The 18,274-nt window shown below is 39.8% G+C and overlaps 1 protein-coding gene across 1 annotated transcript in view; it reads left to right on the forward strand.

Moving 5' to 3' along the window:
- The window catches only part of ntrk1 (neurotrophic tyrosine kinase, receptor, type 1), a 29,924-nt gene extending 14,073 nt beyond the window's left edge, over positions 1-15,851 (forward strand). Inside the window, exons 8-17 of the mRNA XM_066682199.1 lie at positions 2,988-3,320; positions 4,418-4,435; positions 4,625-4,686; positions 5,233-5,335; positions 7,690-7,854; positions 8,513-8,643; positions 9,002-9,174; positions 11,755-11,995; positions 12,437-12,595; positions 13,605-15,851. Coding sequence (XP_066538296.1) covers positions 2,988-3,320; positions 4,418-4,435; positions 4,625-4,686; positions 5,233-5,335; positions 7,690-7,854; positions 8,513-8,643; positions 9,002-9,174; positions 11,755-11,995; positions 12,437-12,595; positions 13,605-13,790 — 1,571 coding nt within the window. The 3' untranslated portion in view covers positions 13,791-15,851. The remainder of the gene's footprint in view (positions 1-2,987; positions 3,321-4,417; positions 4,436-4,624; positions 4,687-5,232; positions 5,336-7,689; positions 7,855-8,512; positions 8,644-9,001; positions 9,175-11,754; positions 11,996-12,436; positions 12,596-13,604) is intronic.
- The last annotated feature ends 2,423 nt before the right edge of the window (positions 15,852-18,274 follow it).

Here is an 18,274-nt window from a genome sequence, read left to right on the forward strand (position 1 = left end):
TTTAGACCAAACCCTTATATTTCATAGAGATGAGAAGTGAAAATAAATGCATGCTGTTATTTTGTGTCAATAACAATAATTATATTTATTATTATTACTATTCTAATATTAATCTAAGAATATAAGCAAGAAATTATTTGTTACAATATTTGTTTTTTTTGTAAATATTAGTTATTTTATTACAACCTGAAGAAAGCATAGTTTTGCCAGACAGCCATTAGCCAAGTTTTGTATATAATATATAAAACCAGCATCAGTGTTTTTCTTCTTCATTTTATTTAAAAATAAATACTAGATGATCTACCACCAAAGAACAAAGAAGACCAAGAACATTTTGTTGATTTTAAGAATTACAATGACTTATTTATTCAATGTAACTGGTTAAAGCATGTGAAGTTTAAGGAGGCTGTGCACAGCTATCTGGAGTTTTATAAACACACTAACACCACAAAATGTCTCCCCACCACTTCCCTTTAAAATATTTTAGGCAAACACACACTCACGTGAAATTAGACAAATTCAGCAGTCCTCTCTCTGTGAGATATAATACTGTGTAAATGTTGCAGAGTGAACAGCGGAGAAACGTATCTAACGCAAAGCCAAACACAGCCCCAGAAACACACAGTAATAGAGCACTTTCCTGTTTTATTTCCTATTATTTAATTATATGAAACTTTGTAAATGACCCCATTCATTTCCACTGGGCGATAATGCTGTGTTCTTTCTTGAGTTACTGAACCTCAACACGCCCACGGACGAAGCCACGGTTTGCACTGAAGAACCTACTGTTCTTTGGTACCAGCTGGGAATGAATTTTTCTGGTTTGCGAACCAGTTTATGTTGCTGGAATGCACCGAATGGTTCCAAATTTTGTTCGCGAACTAGAACTTGAACAACGAAGATTCCTCGTTGGTGGAAAAGTGCTATTTGAAATATGGCTGCACTATGCAGTAAATTTATAATCTTATTTTGTAGGCGACAAGGAGAAACTTTGTTGGTTGGCTGCTCATTTATTTTCTTTTCTGCTTTCCATGAGCATAGTCTGTCAAAAGGTTGAAGGTATGGCTTTAAAAGCCATTTCAACTGCATATGATGCAGCAAGGTGGCTAAGTGGTTAGCAGGTTCTCCATCTGGGTGGAGTTTCCATGTTCTCCCTGTGTCTGCGTGGGTTTCCTCTGGGGTCTCATGTTTCCTCCGAAAAAGTCCCAAAAAATCAGGTTAGGTGAATTTGCTTCTGTAATAACTATCCTTGTGTGTGAGTGAGTGAATGAATATATGTATGTGTGTGTGTGAATGTGTATGTGCCCAGATATGGATTGGCACTCTGTCCTGGGTGAAACCCTAGTGACCGATGCAGTCCTCCAGGTGGACGGTCGTTCCTAGTTGAGAGTACGCTGTGCGCATTTGGCTGCTGCTTCTCGCCAGTGTGTGTGGATTGAATATTGAGTGTTGATTATAAAGTGTCCTAGGGTTCCTAGGAAGGGGCTATATAAGTGTAAATTTAGATGAATAAATAAATGTATGCAGAAACACTAAAAAGCAGTTTAGGTTTGTTTTGGTTTTCTGGAATATATGTAGAAGATGAAATGGTGCATGAGTGAACCATTAGAAATTAATGGCCTTTAATTTTGTTTTCTAAAACTAGTCACACAGCAGTAATCTTTCTGTTTCTTTCGTCCTTGACTCAAGAAAACCAGAGTCTAGAAAACAAAGAACAAATTGTAACAAACAGACAGTAGATCAGTAGATATTTTTCAAATATGTGAATTTAATATAAATTTCTATTATGCTTTTTCCAAAATATTCCCCATTATATATATATTTAAATGAGACAGTAAAACAATTTAGCAACCCAAGACTTGTAAGAGTTAAACTCCAGATTCTCATTATTAGTTTTAGCTGGGTACCAGTCCGTTTGAGCTATAATCATCCACGAGCTCCTGACAAGCTGGAAGTCCAATTACACTGCTCCCTTTTAGCCGCAGCTGATTTTTAATTAGTGACTAAAGGCACATGGCAATTTATTTCCACCTTCTCGTCTTAACCAGGGAGTGAAGCGTACAATTATTTAATTCCTTTAACATCGTGTACTTACTGGAGTTCACATGCAGTTCAAAAAACTTGATGAACTATTAGCATGGGCACTAGTGACGAGGAACCTTGTCAGAAGCAATCTATGAAGTATGACACAAATGGCCACATTTCTCCCTTGGCAAGCACTTTCTGGAGGGAGGGTCATGGGTTAAGAGCAGTGAAAAGGTTCTAGCATCAGCATGTTCCTCAAAGCTAAAAAGAATCATTTCCTGCATATGCTACATCTGCTCGGCTAGCAGCTGTTCCTTGTGGTTAGCTCCCCTAAACAGGGAGGGATTTATTATTCATGCCGGGTCGACGGGTCTGCCATGATGATGGAACCCATCGATTCACCAGGCAATTATCACACGGCTGTTGAGCACCTGAACGAGCTCCAGGCCATTAGCTTTCTTGAATTAGCTTGAAATACGTGTTACACAAGTTTGCTTCTTTAGCTTTGTACTGGGCTACAAGGCTAATGTAGCAAGTAATGGGAGTTCAGAGTTCACCCATTAGCATTGTGCAAATGACATGCCTAAATCATCCCAATCGTAGCTCAAGCCATGTTGATAAGCTTGTTAAAGTTCAAACAGGATATCAATCACATCCCCAAGAACAATAGCAGCAGCCATTTTGAGGTTTGCTCTAAACGTTGTCCGTTTTAATTGGTCATGCAGATCCAACATATGCCATAGTCTATTTCAGACATGAAAACATTTGGATTGCTAAAGATACAACCCATTGCTACATTAAGTTAAACTCAAACAAAACGCCTGATGTGTATTAAAGAGATCTTCGATTATCAATTTAGTGCTAAAGTCTGCAATGTCTTCCAGTGTCTGGTTTGGTTTATGAATGCCTTAATTGTTTGGTTTAAGAGTAAATTGACTATGACCGTGTCCGTATGTGTCCAGTTCCAGTGAGGATCGAGTTTCTGGGGAATGCAGAGCAGCAGCACCACTGGTGTTTCCCTTTTGCAGTGGATGGGAATCCGGCTCCTAACATCAGTTGGCTGTACAACAGCACACCCCTCAGCGAGAACGAGTACGCCTACACCCAGCTGATCATGGACAAGGACGATGGCTCAGTCCAGCACGGCTGCCTCTTCCTCAACAAGCCCACTCACCTCAACAATGGAGTCTACACACTCATAGTAGAGAACAAACTGGGCCGGGCCCAGGCCACTGCGAACGGCACGTTCATGGAAAACCCCTTCGACTCCACCAACCCAGAGGGCATCATCCCTGGTGAGCTGCGGTCATTAGTCTCCATCAAAGTATTTACAGACTGCAGTCCATGTGTTGTTCTGCATACTTTGTTAAGTCACTTTCACAGAGTTCATCAGTGGTCAGGGCCCCCACATGAACAGTACATATCAAGTATTATTTGTGTGGTGGTCCTTCAGTCATCATTCTCAGCACTAGAAGAACAAAGGGGATGTGTGACACGTGTGGATCAGACAGAGCAATGCTGTTGGAGTTTTTGAACACTGCACACTTCTGTCCACTCTATTAGAAACACATACATTGTACTCCAACTACTGCTGTGTCTGATCCACGCACTAACATGCCACTGCCAGTACCAGCTCTGTGATGATCCTCTGGGTGTCCCTGACCATTGAGGAACAGGTGGTCGTTTTAATGTTAAAGCTGTGGATTTATAGATGTTTCATGTCGTTTTTCACCTAATTTTAAAGCAAATATTAATGCATCCTCTACAAAGAACACAGAGTTCCATTTTATTTGGTGATTTTAAAATGTTTTAAAAAAGAGTGAAATATAAAAGTATTTTTTTAATATAATGTAACTGTCTGATCAAACCTCACAACCTCCAAAACAGTATATTTTCATTTTTACGTCATTTTGGAGCATTACGACTGATCCATCTGTCAATGCATTTCAACACAGAGTCATTTGTGTGTGATCGGGGAGTAAAAATTCATTCATGAATCACCTCATATTTGGGTGTTCCCTGTAGAGGATGTGGAGAGTGGACACGGGGGACCTGTTCTCATAATTGTCACCTATATGGGTCTTTGGTATTTTTTATTTATTATTAATATAAACAGTATGTACACTGTATACAAGATGAATATCTTTTTTAGCCTTAAAACTGACCTCAGGTCAGTATTCTAAAACTCAAGGAAAACTGATTACACTGATGAACTGAAACCCTTGAAAAAGGTACTTAAGAAGATGTACTTTTATAACTTTCCTCCTTATCCTTCTTTTAAATTAGCACATTGTATAATAATTATTACACAGGAGGTGATTATTCATATATCATTTAATGTATTAACTCTTTTTTCTTCTTCTCCTTCTTCTTTGCCTCCAACCCGCACCAGTTTTAAGCATTTACCCAAGTAAGTCCACTGGATTCGTCTGTGAACTCAACTCTTTTGTTATCCATTATATTTGAGGCTCACGTGTGAGAGTTGTACGTTAAGAGACTCTTCAGTTACATTTCCATTTTGGAAACGCTGAAAACTGAAGTGTGGCTGAAATGCAGTCTCTTTCATCTCAGTCACTGACGAGGGGCTTTTATTTTCCAGCAGCTCCCACCAACCAGTCGACCGAGGACGTCACAGAGAAGCTGGAAAGCAGATTGTTTGGGGTAAGAGCATGACACTAACCCTCTCTCAGAGAAAAATAATGGTATCTTAGGGATTAGGCATCAATAATAATAATAATAATAATAATAATGGCTTGTTTATATAGCAGCTGTTTTAGATCCAATACCAATTTACACCAATTTAAATGATAAGATAAAATGCAGATGACAACGGAAACATAAGATAAAAAATGGACAGATTTATAAATCAGTGAGTAGCACAAGAATGTAATGTTACAGATAATACAGACATATGAAAAATTGGAATTCTTGCCCAAGAGCTACAAACTGACCCCTTATCTGTTGTGTAGAAGTTTGGTGGTATACCAGCTACTAATTCTGTTGTTAAGATGTAAACAGTCACTGGATCATTCAGTAGGAACTGTGCATCTAACATGTGTTTTAATAAAGTTTTTTCAAATGTTCCTGGTTTATTTTGCAGCTATTTCAGAACCTGTAAAACACTATGTATGGATTGTTATTATTCAGTATAATCCTTAAAATAATAGCTACAGTTCAACGTCTGCACTATCTTGATTCTGTTTGCAGGTGTCTGTTGCTGTAGGTCTTGCTGTGTTCACTTGTACCTTCCTCCTCGTCATGGTGCTGGTCATCAATAAATGCGGGCAGCACTCCAAGTTTGGGATCCACCGTAAGTCTTTACGCTCCAGTGCCTGGAGTACTCCAACCCAGAGATTTATCAGAGCCTTTAGCATGCATTAGACTCAGTGATGAAATCTGTAATCAGGGTAATTTCAAAGAGATAAGTTTGGACAATCAAATACACACCCTTTCCACAACCTTCCCCTGAGCATCCAAAACTCATTTGGAAAATCTGTGCTTAATCAAAAGTGTGGAAAGTGTGGATCAGTTTCATACTGAAGCTACGAGGCTAATGTGGATTACAAAGGAAAGTGAAGCATTTGACTTCAACTCAGAGTTTAGAAACGAGTCAATCTCTAACTTGTTCGAGCTACAAATTGGGGAAAAAAACAAGGAAGGCTTCATGAAGATAACTACAGTTAGCAGCAGATATTAATGATACAAATAGAGAAAAGAGAGTAGAGGTTTCTCCTGCAGGAAACAAACTTAAATATGTTTTGAAACAAATTAAAGCTAAATAAAATTTTTGTAAGTACTTTGAACTAGGTTTTAAATTGTAGATCTAAACTAGTCTAGACTTAGGAGGGTTATGGTTATGATGAAGACTTATCGTAATTTATATTTCTCATTATATGCTCAGTGTGTGTAGCGATAGCAAAGGCACACAGATTCTCACATTCACCAGGAAAAAAAAGAGACTAGTGTAAGAGACTGGTCCTGTAAATGTACACCACCCAAACACCTTTCTCCACGAATCCGAGCTGTGCTGCAGGGCTTTGTGTTGCTTTTAGGTAAAGCTCAGGAGGTGGAGCAAGGCTATACGGTTTCCGCTGGGGCTGTAACTTTGCACAGCGTCGGCCTAACAGCCTCGCCAAAGTGCTGCCAGATCTTAATTACAGTTTGCAAAAGTAAATAGCACGAGCAGTGCTGGCCATTAAAGAAGAGTGATGGAGCCGGTGTTTTTCTGGCCACACTTGTTTCGCTTGCAAAAGAGGCTAAGTGGACCTGATTGCCTCCCTCCAGCTTTCCCTTTCCCAACGTTCCTCCGTCTCTGCATGATTCAGGGACTCGGCTGAACTCAAAGCCCTTTGCTGGTTGATCTATTTTACAGGAACAGTTGGGTGAAAAATCTAAATCATACCATATTCCCTTTTAACAGCCGTACAGAACCATGGGCAATCAACGGAGATGTGTTTTCTGGACAAAGTTTACTTACCCCAGAGCGACAAGCTGAAACAATAGCTAGTCTAGGGTGCTGGATTAGCTGGTCACCCAGTAGGGTTATGATGGTTGACCAGCGTACTATTGTCCAAAACCTGTCCTTTGTACTTAGTTAAATATTTGTGATGAATGGAACATTAGAAATGCTACAAAAATTGCTTCCTATTAGGGATGCACCGATTTTTAATTTTTTGTGCCGATACAATAACCGATAATTAGCCCCTTGAGGTAGCCGATACCGATAATATTATCTTTTTGTAATTAAAGCAAATTTACTTTGGATTAAAGCCAAGAAAAACTCTTTTATCATGGGTTGTTGTAGGACGAGCGTTTCCTTCAGTATTTGTATTTTTTCTGTACTTTTTAATTTTATCTTTTAAGTTTATTAGGTGTAGTTCATTTATACCGTTATCAAAGATTTCTAGAGGGGCGCTAATTAGTGCAGCATTGGGATTGTTTTGGAGAGTGAGGGTTTAGAGCGAGGGAGGGAGAAAGAGTGTTTGTAGTCGTTTATCGTCGTGTTTCAGTAATAAATTCAGAGGCCGGATGACTCTGTATCTATTTTCATGTGTTTTATATAAGAAGGGCCTCTGCACTGTGGTGTTTGAGTGTATCTTTCTGTCGTTTAACCTGCTGTGTGTGTGTGTGTGTGTGTTTACACCGCTATCTGAGTGCGCGTGTACTGAACATCACTCATATTTTAAATTAGTTTTCACCACGGAGAAATGTAATCCCAGAGACTGTTCTCTGCAGAAACTTTGAAAAACGTCCACACGGCAGACAGTTTACAGGTGTCAGTGCACATGCGCAAAATGGTGCCAAGTTATCGGCTAAAATTCCAATATCGGATCGATAAAAAAAATCCACATATCGGCAAATAATATATCGGCCGCTGATATACTGTGTATCACTGCTTCCTATAAGACACCTTTACACTGAACCTACACTGAAAACTCAAAGTTTAAAATGTTATAAATGCAAGAAACTGTTTGTACAAAGCTGTTGCTCCTGGCAACATTAGCTTTAAATAAGTGTTTGTTCGCTACATTAGCTTTGTGTTTACGAAAACTTATCCTAAAAGTGAGAGTCAGTAATAATCAGTTAATAATTAGATGAAATCTAACACAGCAGTTTGAAAGTATAAGAGAAAAATACAGTTTTCCTGCTCCTGTATGTCAGCAGGGTCATCTGTTCTAGGCACAGAGGAAGATCTCGCTGTCTCTCTGCGCTTCATGAACTTTGGAGCCAGTCCTCCTACCTCGGATGAAGGCACGCTGGACTCTGGACTGTCCAGCTTCGTAGAGAACCCTCAGTATTTCTGCGGCATCATCAAAGACAAGGACATGTGTGAGTGAAGACAAACTACAAGGATTTCAGATACATTTTATAGTACTCAGTATTGCAGCAGTAAGTCCCAGTGAATTGTATTGTACCATATAAATAATAATAATAATAATAATAATAATGTTGTTATATAACATTTGAGCATTATATTATATCCAGTAAACTCTAAAAGACAAAATCACATGATAGAACTAGAAGATAAAATTGTTGAAAAGACATATCTGAGCACTGTTTAATATTTTAAATATACATTGTGCATGAACTTTCTGGGGCTTTACATTAATAGGGTTCAAAACCTGGGATAAAACCCTTTAGGATCCCCACTGATGCCTTGAGGCCAAGCAGGTGGCCTTGCTCTCTTTGGCTGTGAAGGTTGGCCCTAACGTTCATGCTAACACATGCTAAATGCTAGTCAGTACAGACACCTGCTAGCTTGCATGGTAGGTCTGCACAGTTAGGATTATGTTGGATTAAGGATTAAGTATGTTGAGCTGTTCAGAGGCTCTGAATTAGCAGCAGTTTGAAAAGAGGTGGTAGTTGTTTTCGTGTTTCATAAGAAGAGTAAATAAAACAAACTATAAATGATCACGTTATGCTAAGCATAAATCAGTAAACACTATATAGCTGCTAGCTGCTCAAATGCTTTTTGTGGATTTTTCAGGTGTGCAGCACATTAAGAGACAGGACATCATGTTGAAATGGGAGCTGGGGGAAGGAGCCTTCGGGAAGGTTTACCTGGCAGAGTGCGCCAATCTCTGTCCAGACACTGACAAGATGCTGGTGGCCATCAAGGTAGTGTTCGCAACCTAACCATTACATACAGACAGAGGGAGCCGTCCACACAAAATGCTTTCTTCTGTTCGTTTTTGCCACCTTTAGCTCATCTACAGGGTTTGAGTGTGTGTTTGGAACATGTTGTGTTGATTTCCTAAGTGAAATAAGGTCGTATACCCCCTGCAGAACACACACTTCTTCACATAATTATTTAAAGGCATTTAAAATTGTAAAAAAAAATCAATGGTTGTCTGTGTGGCCAAAAGTTATGGCATATTTTATATTTTATGTATTAATGATTTTTCTTCAAGCAAATGCATGACATTGACTACATGACTAAAGCTCTATGCCACAATAAATGAATCTTCCTGACCAGACTCTGAAGGACGCTAACGAGTCCACTCGTCAGGATTTCCAGCGCGAGGCCGAGCTTCTGACCGTCCTCCAGCATGAGCACATCGTCCGCTTCTATGGAGTGTGTACGGACGGTGAGCCACTGGCTATGGTGTTTGAGTACATGAGGCATGGTGACCTCAACCGCTTCCTCAGGTCAGTGCCATCTGCCACTTATAGGCATCACTTGGCTATACACACTTTGCATTTGTAGACACCACATAATTAGTGAATAGGTTCACTGTGAAGTACATAGTGTTGTACTTGGGTTTAAGGTCACCATGATCAGTGCCAGGAATTTTGAAGAGTAGGGTAGACCTCCAAGCCCTGGATTGTTGGGCAGTGGAATTGATTTCTCTGGAGTATTGGAGCTCCAGTCAATATATCTTTGATTGGGAAGACTTTGGAATGGGAATAGCGCTTGTGGTCCGAAAGTAACAGTGCAATTGCTAAAGCTCTCCTCACGAAAACCATCAAATCCCCACAGAAATGTTCCAAAATCTAGCCGAATCCTTCTTAAAAGATTAGAAGCTATTATCGCTGTATAGTTCAAGATGGCCTCGCCTAGTGTCAGTGCGGTGGCTTGAGGTCAGGTGTAAAAGCACTTACAATTCTGCACCCACAAAATGATACAAGGGTGTTTTTAATTTAGAAGCATCCCCAAGTGTGCGAGTGGGTTCGGGTTAGCGCTCTGGCCAAAGGTCAAAGTTACCTCCCCTTATTTAACCTTAAAAACCAATGGAGAATATTGTGGTCAGAGTATTGGTCAAGCTATGAATCTAAATGTACATCATAGCTCTTAAAATTACCACAAAAGGCTTGTATTTTCTAATGCATTGCCTGGTTTGAACAGTGCACTCAATCCTCACAGAGCCCTGACAGACAGCACGCAATATTCTTTGACCAATTTCACTGATCGTCCGCATAGAACTGAATTGCCGTGCACCTTATGGAATATTAAGCCATTAGCGAGTGCGCTAATAGACTCGAAGTATGGAAGGTGATTAGCTAAAGCAGACAAAGCCTCCATCAAAAGTGCATGTCAAAAGAGTGTTTTAGTGCTTTTCGTTAGTCTATTGGCATTGTGTCGTCCTCACTTTCTTCAGGACACCTTTCACAACAAATTTTCCACCAATGATTTAATCAGGAAATATATGACAGTAACTTTTGAAGTCTGTAAGTTTTTGGATTTCGGTGCATTTGCAAAAGCAAGATTCGATAGTTCCAAACGCTCACAGATACAATACTGAATAGATGGATTATCGGTGGTAGCAACATATACATATACAACTACTACTATCTGTCATCAGGATATAGCTCTTTCTATGGGGTCTATCACATTACCCCTAAAACACTGTGCGTGTCCAGAATCTGTTGCAATGTATCGGTATTTAGTGTTCTCCTCCAAAAGTGTTGAGCCATTCCTTGATGCTAAATCTACAACTGCTGTAACAGCCCTGTGTTGGACTGGCGCCCTGACACTTAGCACCCACCACAACACTGATGTGAATGATGAAGTTACGTGAGTGTTATGGGAATGAATGAATGAATAATACAACAGCGTAACCGCAGCTTCTATACTTGAGCTTTACTGAAGAGCCACTGCTTGTTCTTATGCTATCAATAAGCTACAGTTGACATTCTTTAGCTTTAGACTACGCAGCGTATACGAAATGCTGTGATATTTCAAGCTAGATTTATTAAAGCATTGGATTCTGATCTACATCTGTATCCAGGACCTTATCTTCGTAGCTCGGCCGTGTGAACAAAACCATGCACTGACGCTGCCTTCATCTCTTAAAGATGATGACAAATTCTTAGAAACGCAAGCCTTCTGGACGTCATGAATGGAAACACCATATGTCCAGCAGAGTGGAGTCTCAGCGCCATGTCCAGTGCGCAAGGAGCCGGTCGGCCAGGTGGTGGAGAGGCCAGATTGGGAGTGGAAATCACATTTCCAGTAGATAGTCCATGGATGGAGTCTCCAGTCTGAGCAGCAGCTGCTGTTCTCTTGCCACCTGCTTGATAAACTAATAGTAATCACACTGGGAACCTCTCAACAGCCAAAGGCCAGCGAGGGACAGAGTGGACAGGCGCAAATATTAGGATGAATGGAGATGGGGCTTTGCGCTCTGGAGCCTGCACATGACTTTATAACATTACAGCCTTGACGCCAAAACAGGGGCTTGGTTGAGAAGAGCTTTTTTACTTCTTAAGCTTGACGGATTGCAGCATATGTTGGGTCTATCAGAAGTTGCACGCATGGTCAGAGTTGTGGTGAATCTGCCAGCGGATGCAATACGTCCTGACTTGGTTTAGTGTTCATCTCCTGGCTGAAAGCATGTCATGCAAACTTAATATTCAATCCCCTTCCCTGAATTTATAGAATAGTCTACAAAGCCTGAACTACTGTGCATCCTTTATACTTGAAACACTGACCATATTAAAGGTCCCCTTTGTGCCAACCTTCAATGGATAGGACACTAAAGGACCACTCCTTTCCAGATGCTTTTTCATTTGTGTTAGCATCAAAACCAGATGAATGGTGGTTCTATTGTGCACCAGTTGCACTGATAGTTGAGGTAAGGGAGCTGCAAAATATACACCAACAGAGGGACTACTCTCTGAAACCGTGATCCTAGCAAATACACCCGGCATATACATGGCAACTGACCTTAGAAGCAAATTTGGGCAGCTGGCCGTCTGCAAGGTGTAAATTCTTTTCTCTTTGCGCAGGGCTCATGGTCCGGACGCTCGGATCCTGGAAGAGGTTAAGATGCCCCCGATGGGTCAGCTGACCCTGCCGCAGATGCTCCAGATAGCCGCCCAGATCGCCTCAGGAATGGTTTACCTGGCCTCGCTCCACTTTGTGCACCGAGACCTGGCCACCAGGAACTGTCTGGTGGGAGAAGGACTTGTGGTCAAGATTGGAGACTTTGGCATGTCCCGGGACATCTACAGCACCGACTACTACAGGGTTAGTCCAGATAGTTAGAGCTATTTAATAACCAGTGGAATTCAAATGAGTTATGTTTGTACCAGAGACTGTAACCTAGACCCAGTCTAAAGTGTGGGCACACCTAGTCGTTAAAGTAAATTTTTGATTTTTGTATAAACGCGTACAAAGCCACACGTTAGATAATAGTTCAACAAATAAAAGTCCAAGAGAGTACAACAGGTCCTTCGCCTCCCCGTCACTCATGATGTATCTTGTGAACAAAGGCATCTGGGTTGTTAGTGGTCTCCTCCAAGCGTGTTGAGCTGCACAGATAATATCATGTCTGTAACCACTTAGTCCTAGACTAGGCTTAATCCCTGTCTGGGAAACTTCCATAAAGAAATGATTCTTATATTTAATTCTAATTATTTTTCTTATTTGGTTTGATCTTATTTGATTCTCTCTCTCTCTTTCTTTCAGGTTGGAGGTAGAACTATGTTACCTATTCGCTGGATGCCACCTGAAAGCATCATGTACAGAAAGTTTACCACGGAGAGTGATATCTGGAGCTTTGGGGTTGTGCTCTGGGAAATCTTCACCTACGGAAAACAGCCCTGGTACCAGCTCTCCAACAGTGAGGTAGACCACCACCCTCATGAACTTAAACACTGAGCTAACAGGGTATAGGAGAGGTGGACTTAACCTCAGTCTAAGATCACTGCGTCTCATGTCAAACACCTGCTCTCTGATGTCGTGTGCCTGAACATTTCGGAACTAATTCCGAAAAATTCTCCAAGCTGTAGAGGGGTGCAGCAGGGCTCCCTCTGTGATGCAAGCATTACTTTGAAAGAGATCAGGCTGGGCTCTTGTGCACTTACGATTAAGGGATCAATAGGTTTATAGGCTACTAAGAGTGGTCCAGACCTTTCAGATTAAGGACCGAGAAGTGGACTCTGGGTGTGACCACAGCGGTGCCATTACGGCAGAGAAGCCTCTCCTCTTTCAAGAGAAGGGTAGATCGCTTTTCCCATAGACTCGATTTTAATCCGATTAAGCCTCATCTTCGCCCTGGGCCGACGTTGTTTAACCTCGTTACCCTAATCCTCGCCGGACTGTAATGGACAGGGCTAATTATGGGGAGACTAATTGTGAGGGTCATAGAAGGATTGACCGGGACTTTCTTCTCGGCTGTAGAAGGCAGGGAGAATTTCGGAAAGGGTCAATGTGGATCTTTGTTAATTCATCTGAGTGATTGATAGGCCATTTTGGGATGATATAGTGGACTGCTGACAGGAGCTTACTATACCATTCAATTAGGAAAGAGACAATGCCTACAGGGGCTGGAGTCTTGGCTGACCAGTGCTGACCGAAGAGAGCTTTTCTTATCAGGCTGTGACTATGATCGATGCTTGAAAAACACTTCAGTCACTTAAACAATATTCCACACAGGGCGGTGTCTGCTCTGAGGAAAACTACAGACATTTTAAGGAGCACTGCATTGTCTTTCATCATGATCTATTGCATCTGCCCATTGGCTTCTACACTATTCTACACTTAACATCATCTTAACATCTGTTTTTCTAATGCTTTGATCGGCACTGCATGACCAAGAGTAGTGTATTCAGCACGGTCTTTCTTTCCTATGCAGGCGATCGAGTGTATAACTCAAGGACGAGAGCTGGAGAGGCCGAGGACCTGTCCTAAAGAGGTGCACCTCCTCATGCAGGGCTGCTGGCAAAGAGAGCCACAGCAGCGCCTCATCATCAAAGACATCTACAGCCGCCTGGTGGCTCTGGTCAAGAACCCTCCAGTCTACCTGGACATTCTGGAGTGACCCAAGAGAAAACCCGGCCAAACGGCCCCGCCCGAGAGCAGCTTCGGGTCAAAGGGAATGAGTCTGTGGAACACTGGAGTCGAGGATTGAGCCGGAACTGTTAAAAAGGCAGCAAGGAACCTGTCATTTGGAGTTCCCGTCGTTTGTATAGCAGCACTCCACGCTGACTTTGCTACGCCACGCTTGGTCACTCTTCAACATCCATCAGGCCTTTAATGCTTTGCAGGATGGACAATGACAGTCAGCTAAGTGCAATTCCTTCAAGTTTTCAGCCTTACCAGGAAAGTGCGCATGCCGGAAAACAAGAGACCGTTCCGATGGACCTTTTTCTTTATCTGTCCAGAGATGATGCTCATATTCAGTTGTTGTGTTAAGGTCATCCATTATGTAGGAGCATAACCATCCTTTTATGTGATGTTTCCGTGTCTTTGTCTCATCATAGGAAATGGTTCTGAGTCGAGTTGCAGTGTTTTACATTGTTGTGCCAAGTCGATTGCACTATATTTCAAACTTCACACGTCCCTTTGTCTTGCAATTACAAATAATAAGAGTATTATATAGAAATGTATTATGAGTGCACTAAAACCGCATGTATTGGACTTTGCTTATTCTTACAGGCCACCGCTGGTGCTTTGTGAGTGCCTGTAATTACCTCTTTTGCAGCATATCTCCATGAGGCCCCTCTTTTTAATTTTTTTTGGTTCAGGCCATCAGCGCAGTTCAGAAAATCACTGGCGAGTGGAGAACCAAGCAGCTTCTTAACATGAATCTGCATGACAGAGCATAACGTTAATTACACATTCATTTCCTGTGCCTTTTGTGTTAACGTAATTTTAATTAATTAATATAAAAAAACTGCATTATATAAGGGTTGCCCATTTGTTAAACTGGACAGTCATAAAAACATACTCCTTTATAAGTGAGGTGATTTACAGGAACATCTGCCATTCTCCAAAGCTGGAAGAACTACTTTCTGACTAATAGATTATAATAGATTTTAATAGGTTTGAAACATTAGAAAATATATATATTAATCATCTAAAATCATCCTGAAATTTTCCTGTTTGACAATCTTTCTTGACTTTGTACTGTGAATTTGAATATAATTAAAGGACAAATAAGAACTAAAATTCACCCAACATGGGAGAAACCAAGTGCTTTGTAGTCCATGTTTATGCTCCACAGAGTGGGTCCTCCAAATGGGAAAACTATTTTTAAAGTAGGTTTGGTACTCGGTGACAGTGAAACAGAATTACAACTGTTTTGTTCCATAAAGAAAGTTTTTCCAACAAATTTTCTCAAAATTAATATTTACTAAATGGCTGCATAGTTTTTAAGTGTAAGAAACAGGCTTCCACACTACAAAGAATTATTTCTGAAATGTTCTCGCCAAAAAGGGTCTTTGTATTCATTAACCACCCGGTTTCTAAAATGTTCAGTTTCTCTACAATGTACCATTTTAATTTAATGACTTTAATTTAAATTGTTTTACATCTCAACAACCAAATACTGTCATTTTTATTAATTGGTACAGTTCTCTTTTACGTTTTTATTTAAAATGAAAACTACTGAATGAAAATTACTGAGGCCGGGGTATTAACAGCCAAGCAGAACAGTTGTAGTTTCATGGGCTCCTGAATGTTGGAGTGGTATTAGCATTGGCGCTAACATCAGGAGCCCGCAGGCTCACACCTCAATGATGCCTCGGCTGCCCGAGAGTCCTAAACTGGCCTCACTCTATGGATGGGTGGGGTGAAGGGTGTAATTAGAAACAACTAATAATTGGGGACTAAAAAAATTGAGGATTCCAAAAACAAACAAGAACAGCATTTTGACTTTACAAATGCTAATGTCACTAATATGCAGTAGAAATAAGGGCCAGTTAGCACTTGAAAGGCAAATTATGCTAATTGCTGGCTTCTACAAGCTATCGTTAGCTGTTAGCCATGTTAGCGTTTACAAGGCCGCCTTCTGTGTGTTTATAGAAATGTTTTTGGTGGAATTTGCATTAAAATCACCACACGGTTCAGACATTTTAGTTCAGCAAGCGTGAGCATTTGTAATTACTGTACAAATAAATCTGACTGTTTGAATAAAGCTGTTATCATGGCTCTTGTCTTAATTAGGCTGTCTTCACCTTGAAAATTGAATTGATTCACTGACACCAATTACACTCTGTTACTGAATACTCTCCTGTTTATAATAGTTTACAACACACAGCTCACAGTCTGCCTTATAATATTTCATTTTATTAAAAATGATTGCATTTGTGAGGTTAGGTACCGTTGAGGAGTAATTAATACAAACACCTCTCCAGGTCCAGAGAAAATGCTGTTTCACTACTTCACAGCCCAGTGCTTGGGGCTTTATACACCTCTAGAAGACAGACATTGCACAAGGTGACTGCTCATGTGCAGCTGCTTCAAAAAAGAAATAAATCTAATTCTGTCAATCATCCCCCAGAAATACAAACGTCACATTCATGCCGTCTCCTCCACCCTCTCCACTCCATCAATTCCTTCCATCTCCTCCACTCCCTCTACCTCTCCAACTGAGCTCTTTTGGCTGTAGGGACCCCAAGGAGCACTAATGGATTGGGGGCTAATGCTGTTGCTGGCTCACACTCAGGTTTTCTCTGAGGTGTTTAAAGGAAAACTCTGTATCTGCTAGTATCTTTGCCGGCGATCATTGCGCGGCGAACCACCCTCTCCCTGTTTTTGCTTTCAAATTAGGGTCAAAATTTAATAATGAAGTCACCAAATGATCAAAAATAACCAAAAGCTAAGTCCTTATATTATTAATTTCACACCTGGTGTTTAATAACCGTTGATTAAGTGACATGTGGAAACAATACTTAGGGTTTTATCTTTAAAATAAAATGTACCTTTTAGAAACATGTACATTAAAAGTGTTAAATTACAGTATACATTCAGTGACTTTTATCTTACGTCTCGTGATGTTTTTCTAAAATGTCAACTCTACACAAGAAGAAAGGTTCTGAACTCTTAATGAAACTTAATCTAAAATGTTATTATTCTGATTTATTTTGGTCCAATTTTTATGAATGTTTCAGTTCAGATAGAAAAGTGAAGACGGGAAGAACACAAATTCTTCCATGTGTTTGTTGTATTATGTTGTGGAATTTGACTGGTTATTCTCAACAGGAACTCACAGTATATTATATATATATTAATAAACTATTAAAAATGGAGGATGTTTAAAAAAGTTATTAAGAAGTTATGTTTTTAATGAAAGATGCACTTAAAGTGGAAGAAAACAATTACTACAAACTAAATTGTAATGTACTGTATACTGTAATTACTGCAGTAGCTTAGAACTCACCTCTAAACCAGGAACCGTTGTTTATTGGATGAATCAGTAAAGGGAATTAATCCATTACATTTCACCAGATCACAACAGCTCTTCTCCCTTGTACTCCAATGTACTCCAATACAGTCACAGAATATAAGAATGAATCTGTGCAAGAATAAAGCCCACTGCTGCTCAGTTTCATACAAAAATGATTCACAATAAACAGTGGATGTAAACCTTCAGTCTATTAAATATGTCTAACACTAATCATGAATCTCTTCACGTACGAAAAATGGTCTAGAACCGTCTGTGAATGTTCTTACAACAATCTCACATTGGGAAAGGTTTCACATGTTGATATGATATTGATTTTTACTTTATTACTTTTTATTTCAGGAGGTATTTGATGCAGATTCAAAGAAGCAAGGTAACAATGACATTTAAAAAACAGTGTCACACGTTAATATGGATTAAATGAAACATAATCGAGAAAATGAGAATAAACATCCAGTGTCTGAGAAAACAATGCCCCACTCTCCAGTGTCTTCTACTCAATGCGGTGAAACTGAGGCTGGTCCACTACTGCCCCCTACTGACCACAGCCAGCGTTTAATTTACCTCTATTTCATCTTTTTTTTTTATAATGTATTTTTATTTTATACGTTTATTTTCGAAATTGTACCTTTGAAATATAACTAAAAAAAAACTAAACTCTATTGTTTCTGTCACAGAAAAACCCTAAACTCTTCTATTGTAATGTTTACGTTTAAGTCCATAGTTCCATTACTTGAGCACTGTGTTGAATGTTCCACTAGTGAACGGATGGAAATATTATACATTTATCAGGAAAAAATCAACAATTAAAGAATATTATAATGAAAATCAGATCCAAACCAAAGCAGATTCTTACTGTTTATTACTTTTTTATTAATATTTTAAACCTTAAATTGAGAACTGCCAAACTGTACTGAATTATTCATTATTTATCCAAAATATCTTATTAGATATAAATATTTACACTTGTGTATGCTTAGTCTGAGATATAATACTGTGTTAAGTATAAAGAATATATGTTACATAATAAACACTCAACATAGTACATTATTCAATATGAATATTAAATATAACATCTAAATGTTATTGTTTTCAGTATTAGTGAATGAATATGAATG

This window comes from Hoplias malabaricus, chromosome 1 (assembly GCF_029633855.1).
Source record: "Hoplias malabaricus isolate fHopMal1 chromosome 1, fHopMal1.hap1, whole genome shotgun sequence".
Lineage (NCBI taxonomy): Eukaryota > Metazoa > Chordata > Actinopteri > Characiformes > Erythrinidae > Hoplias > Hoplias malabaricus.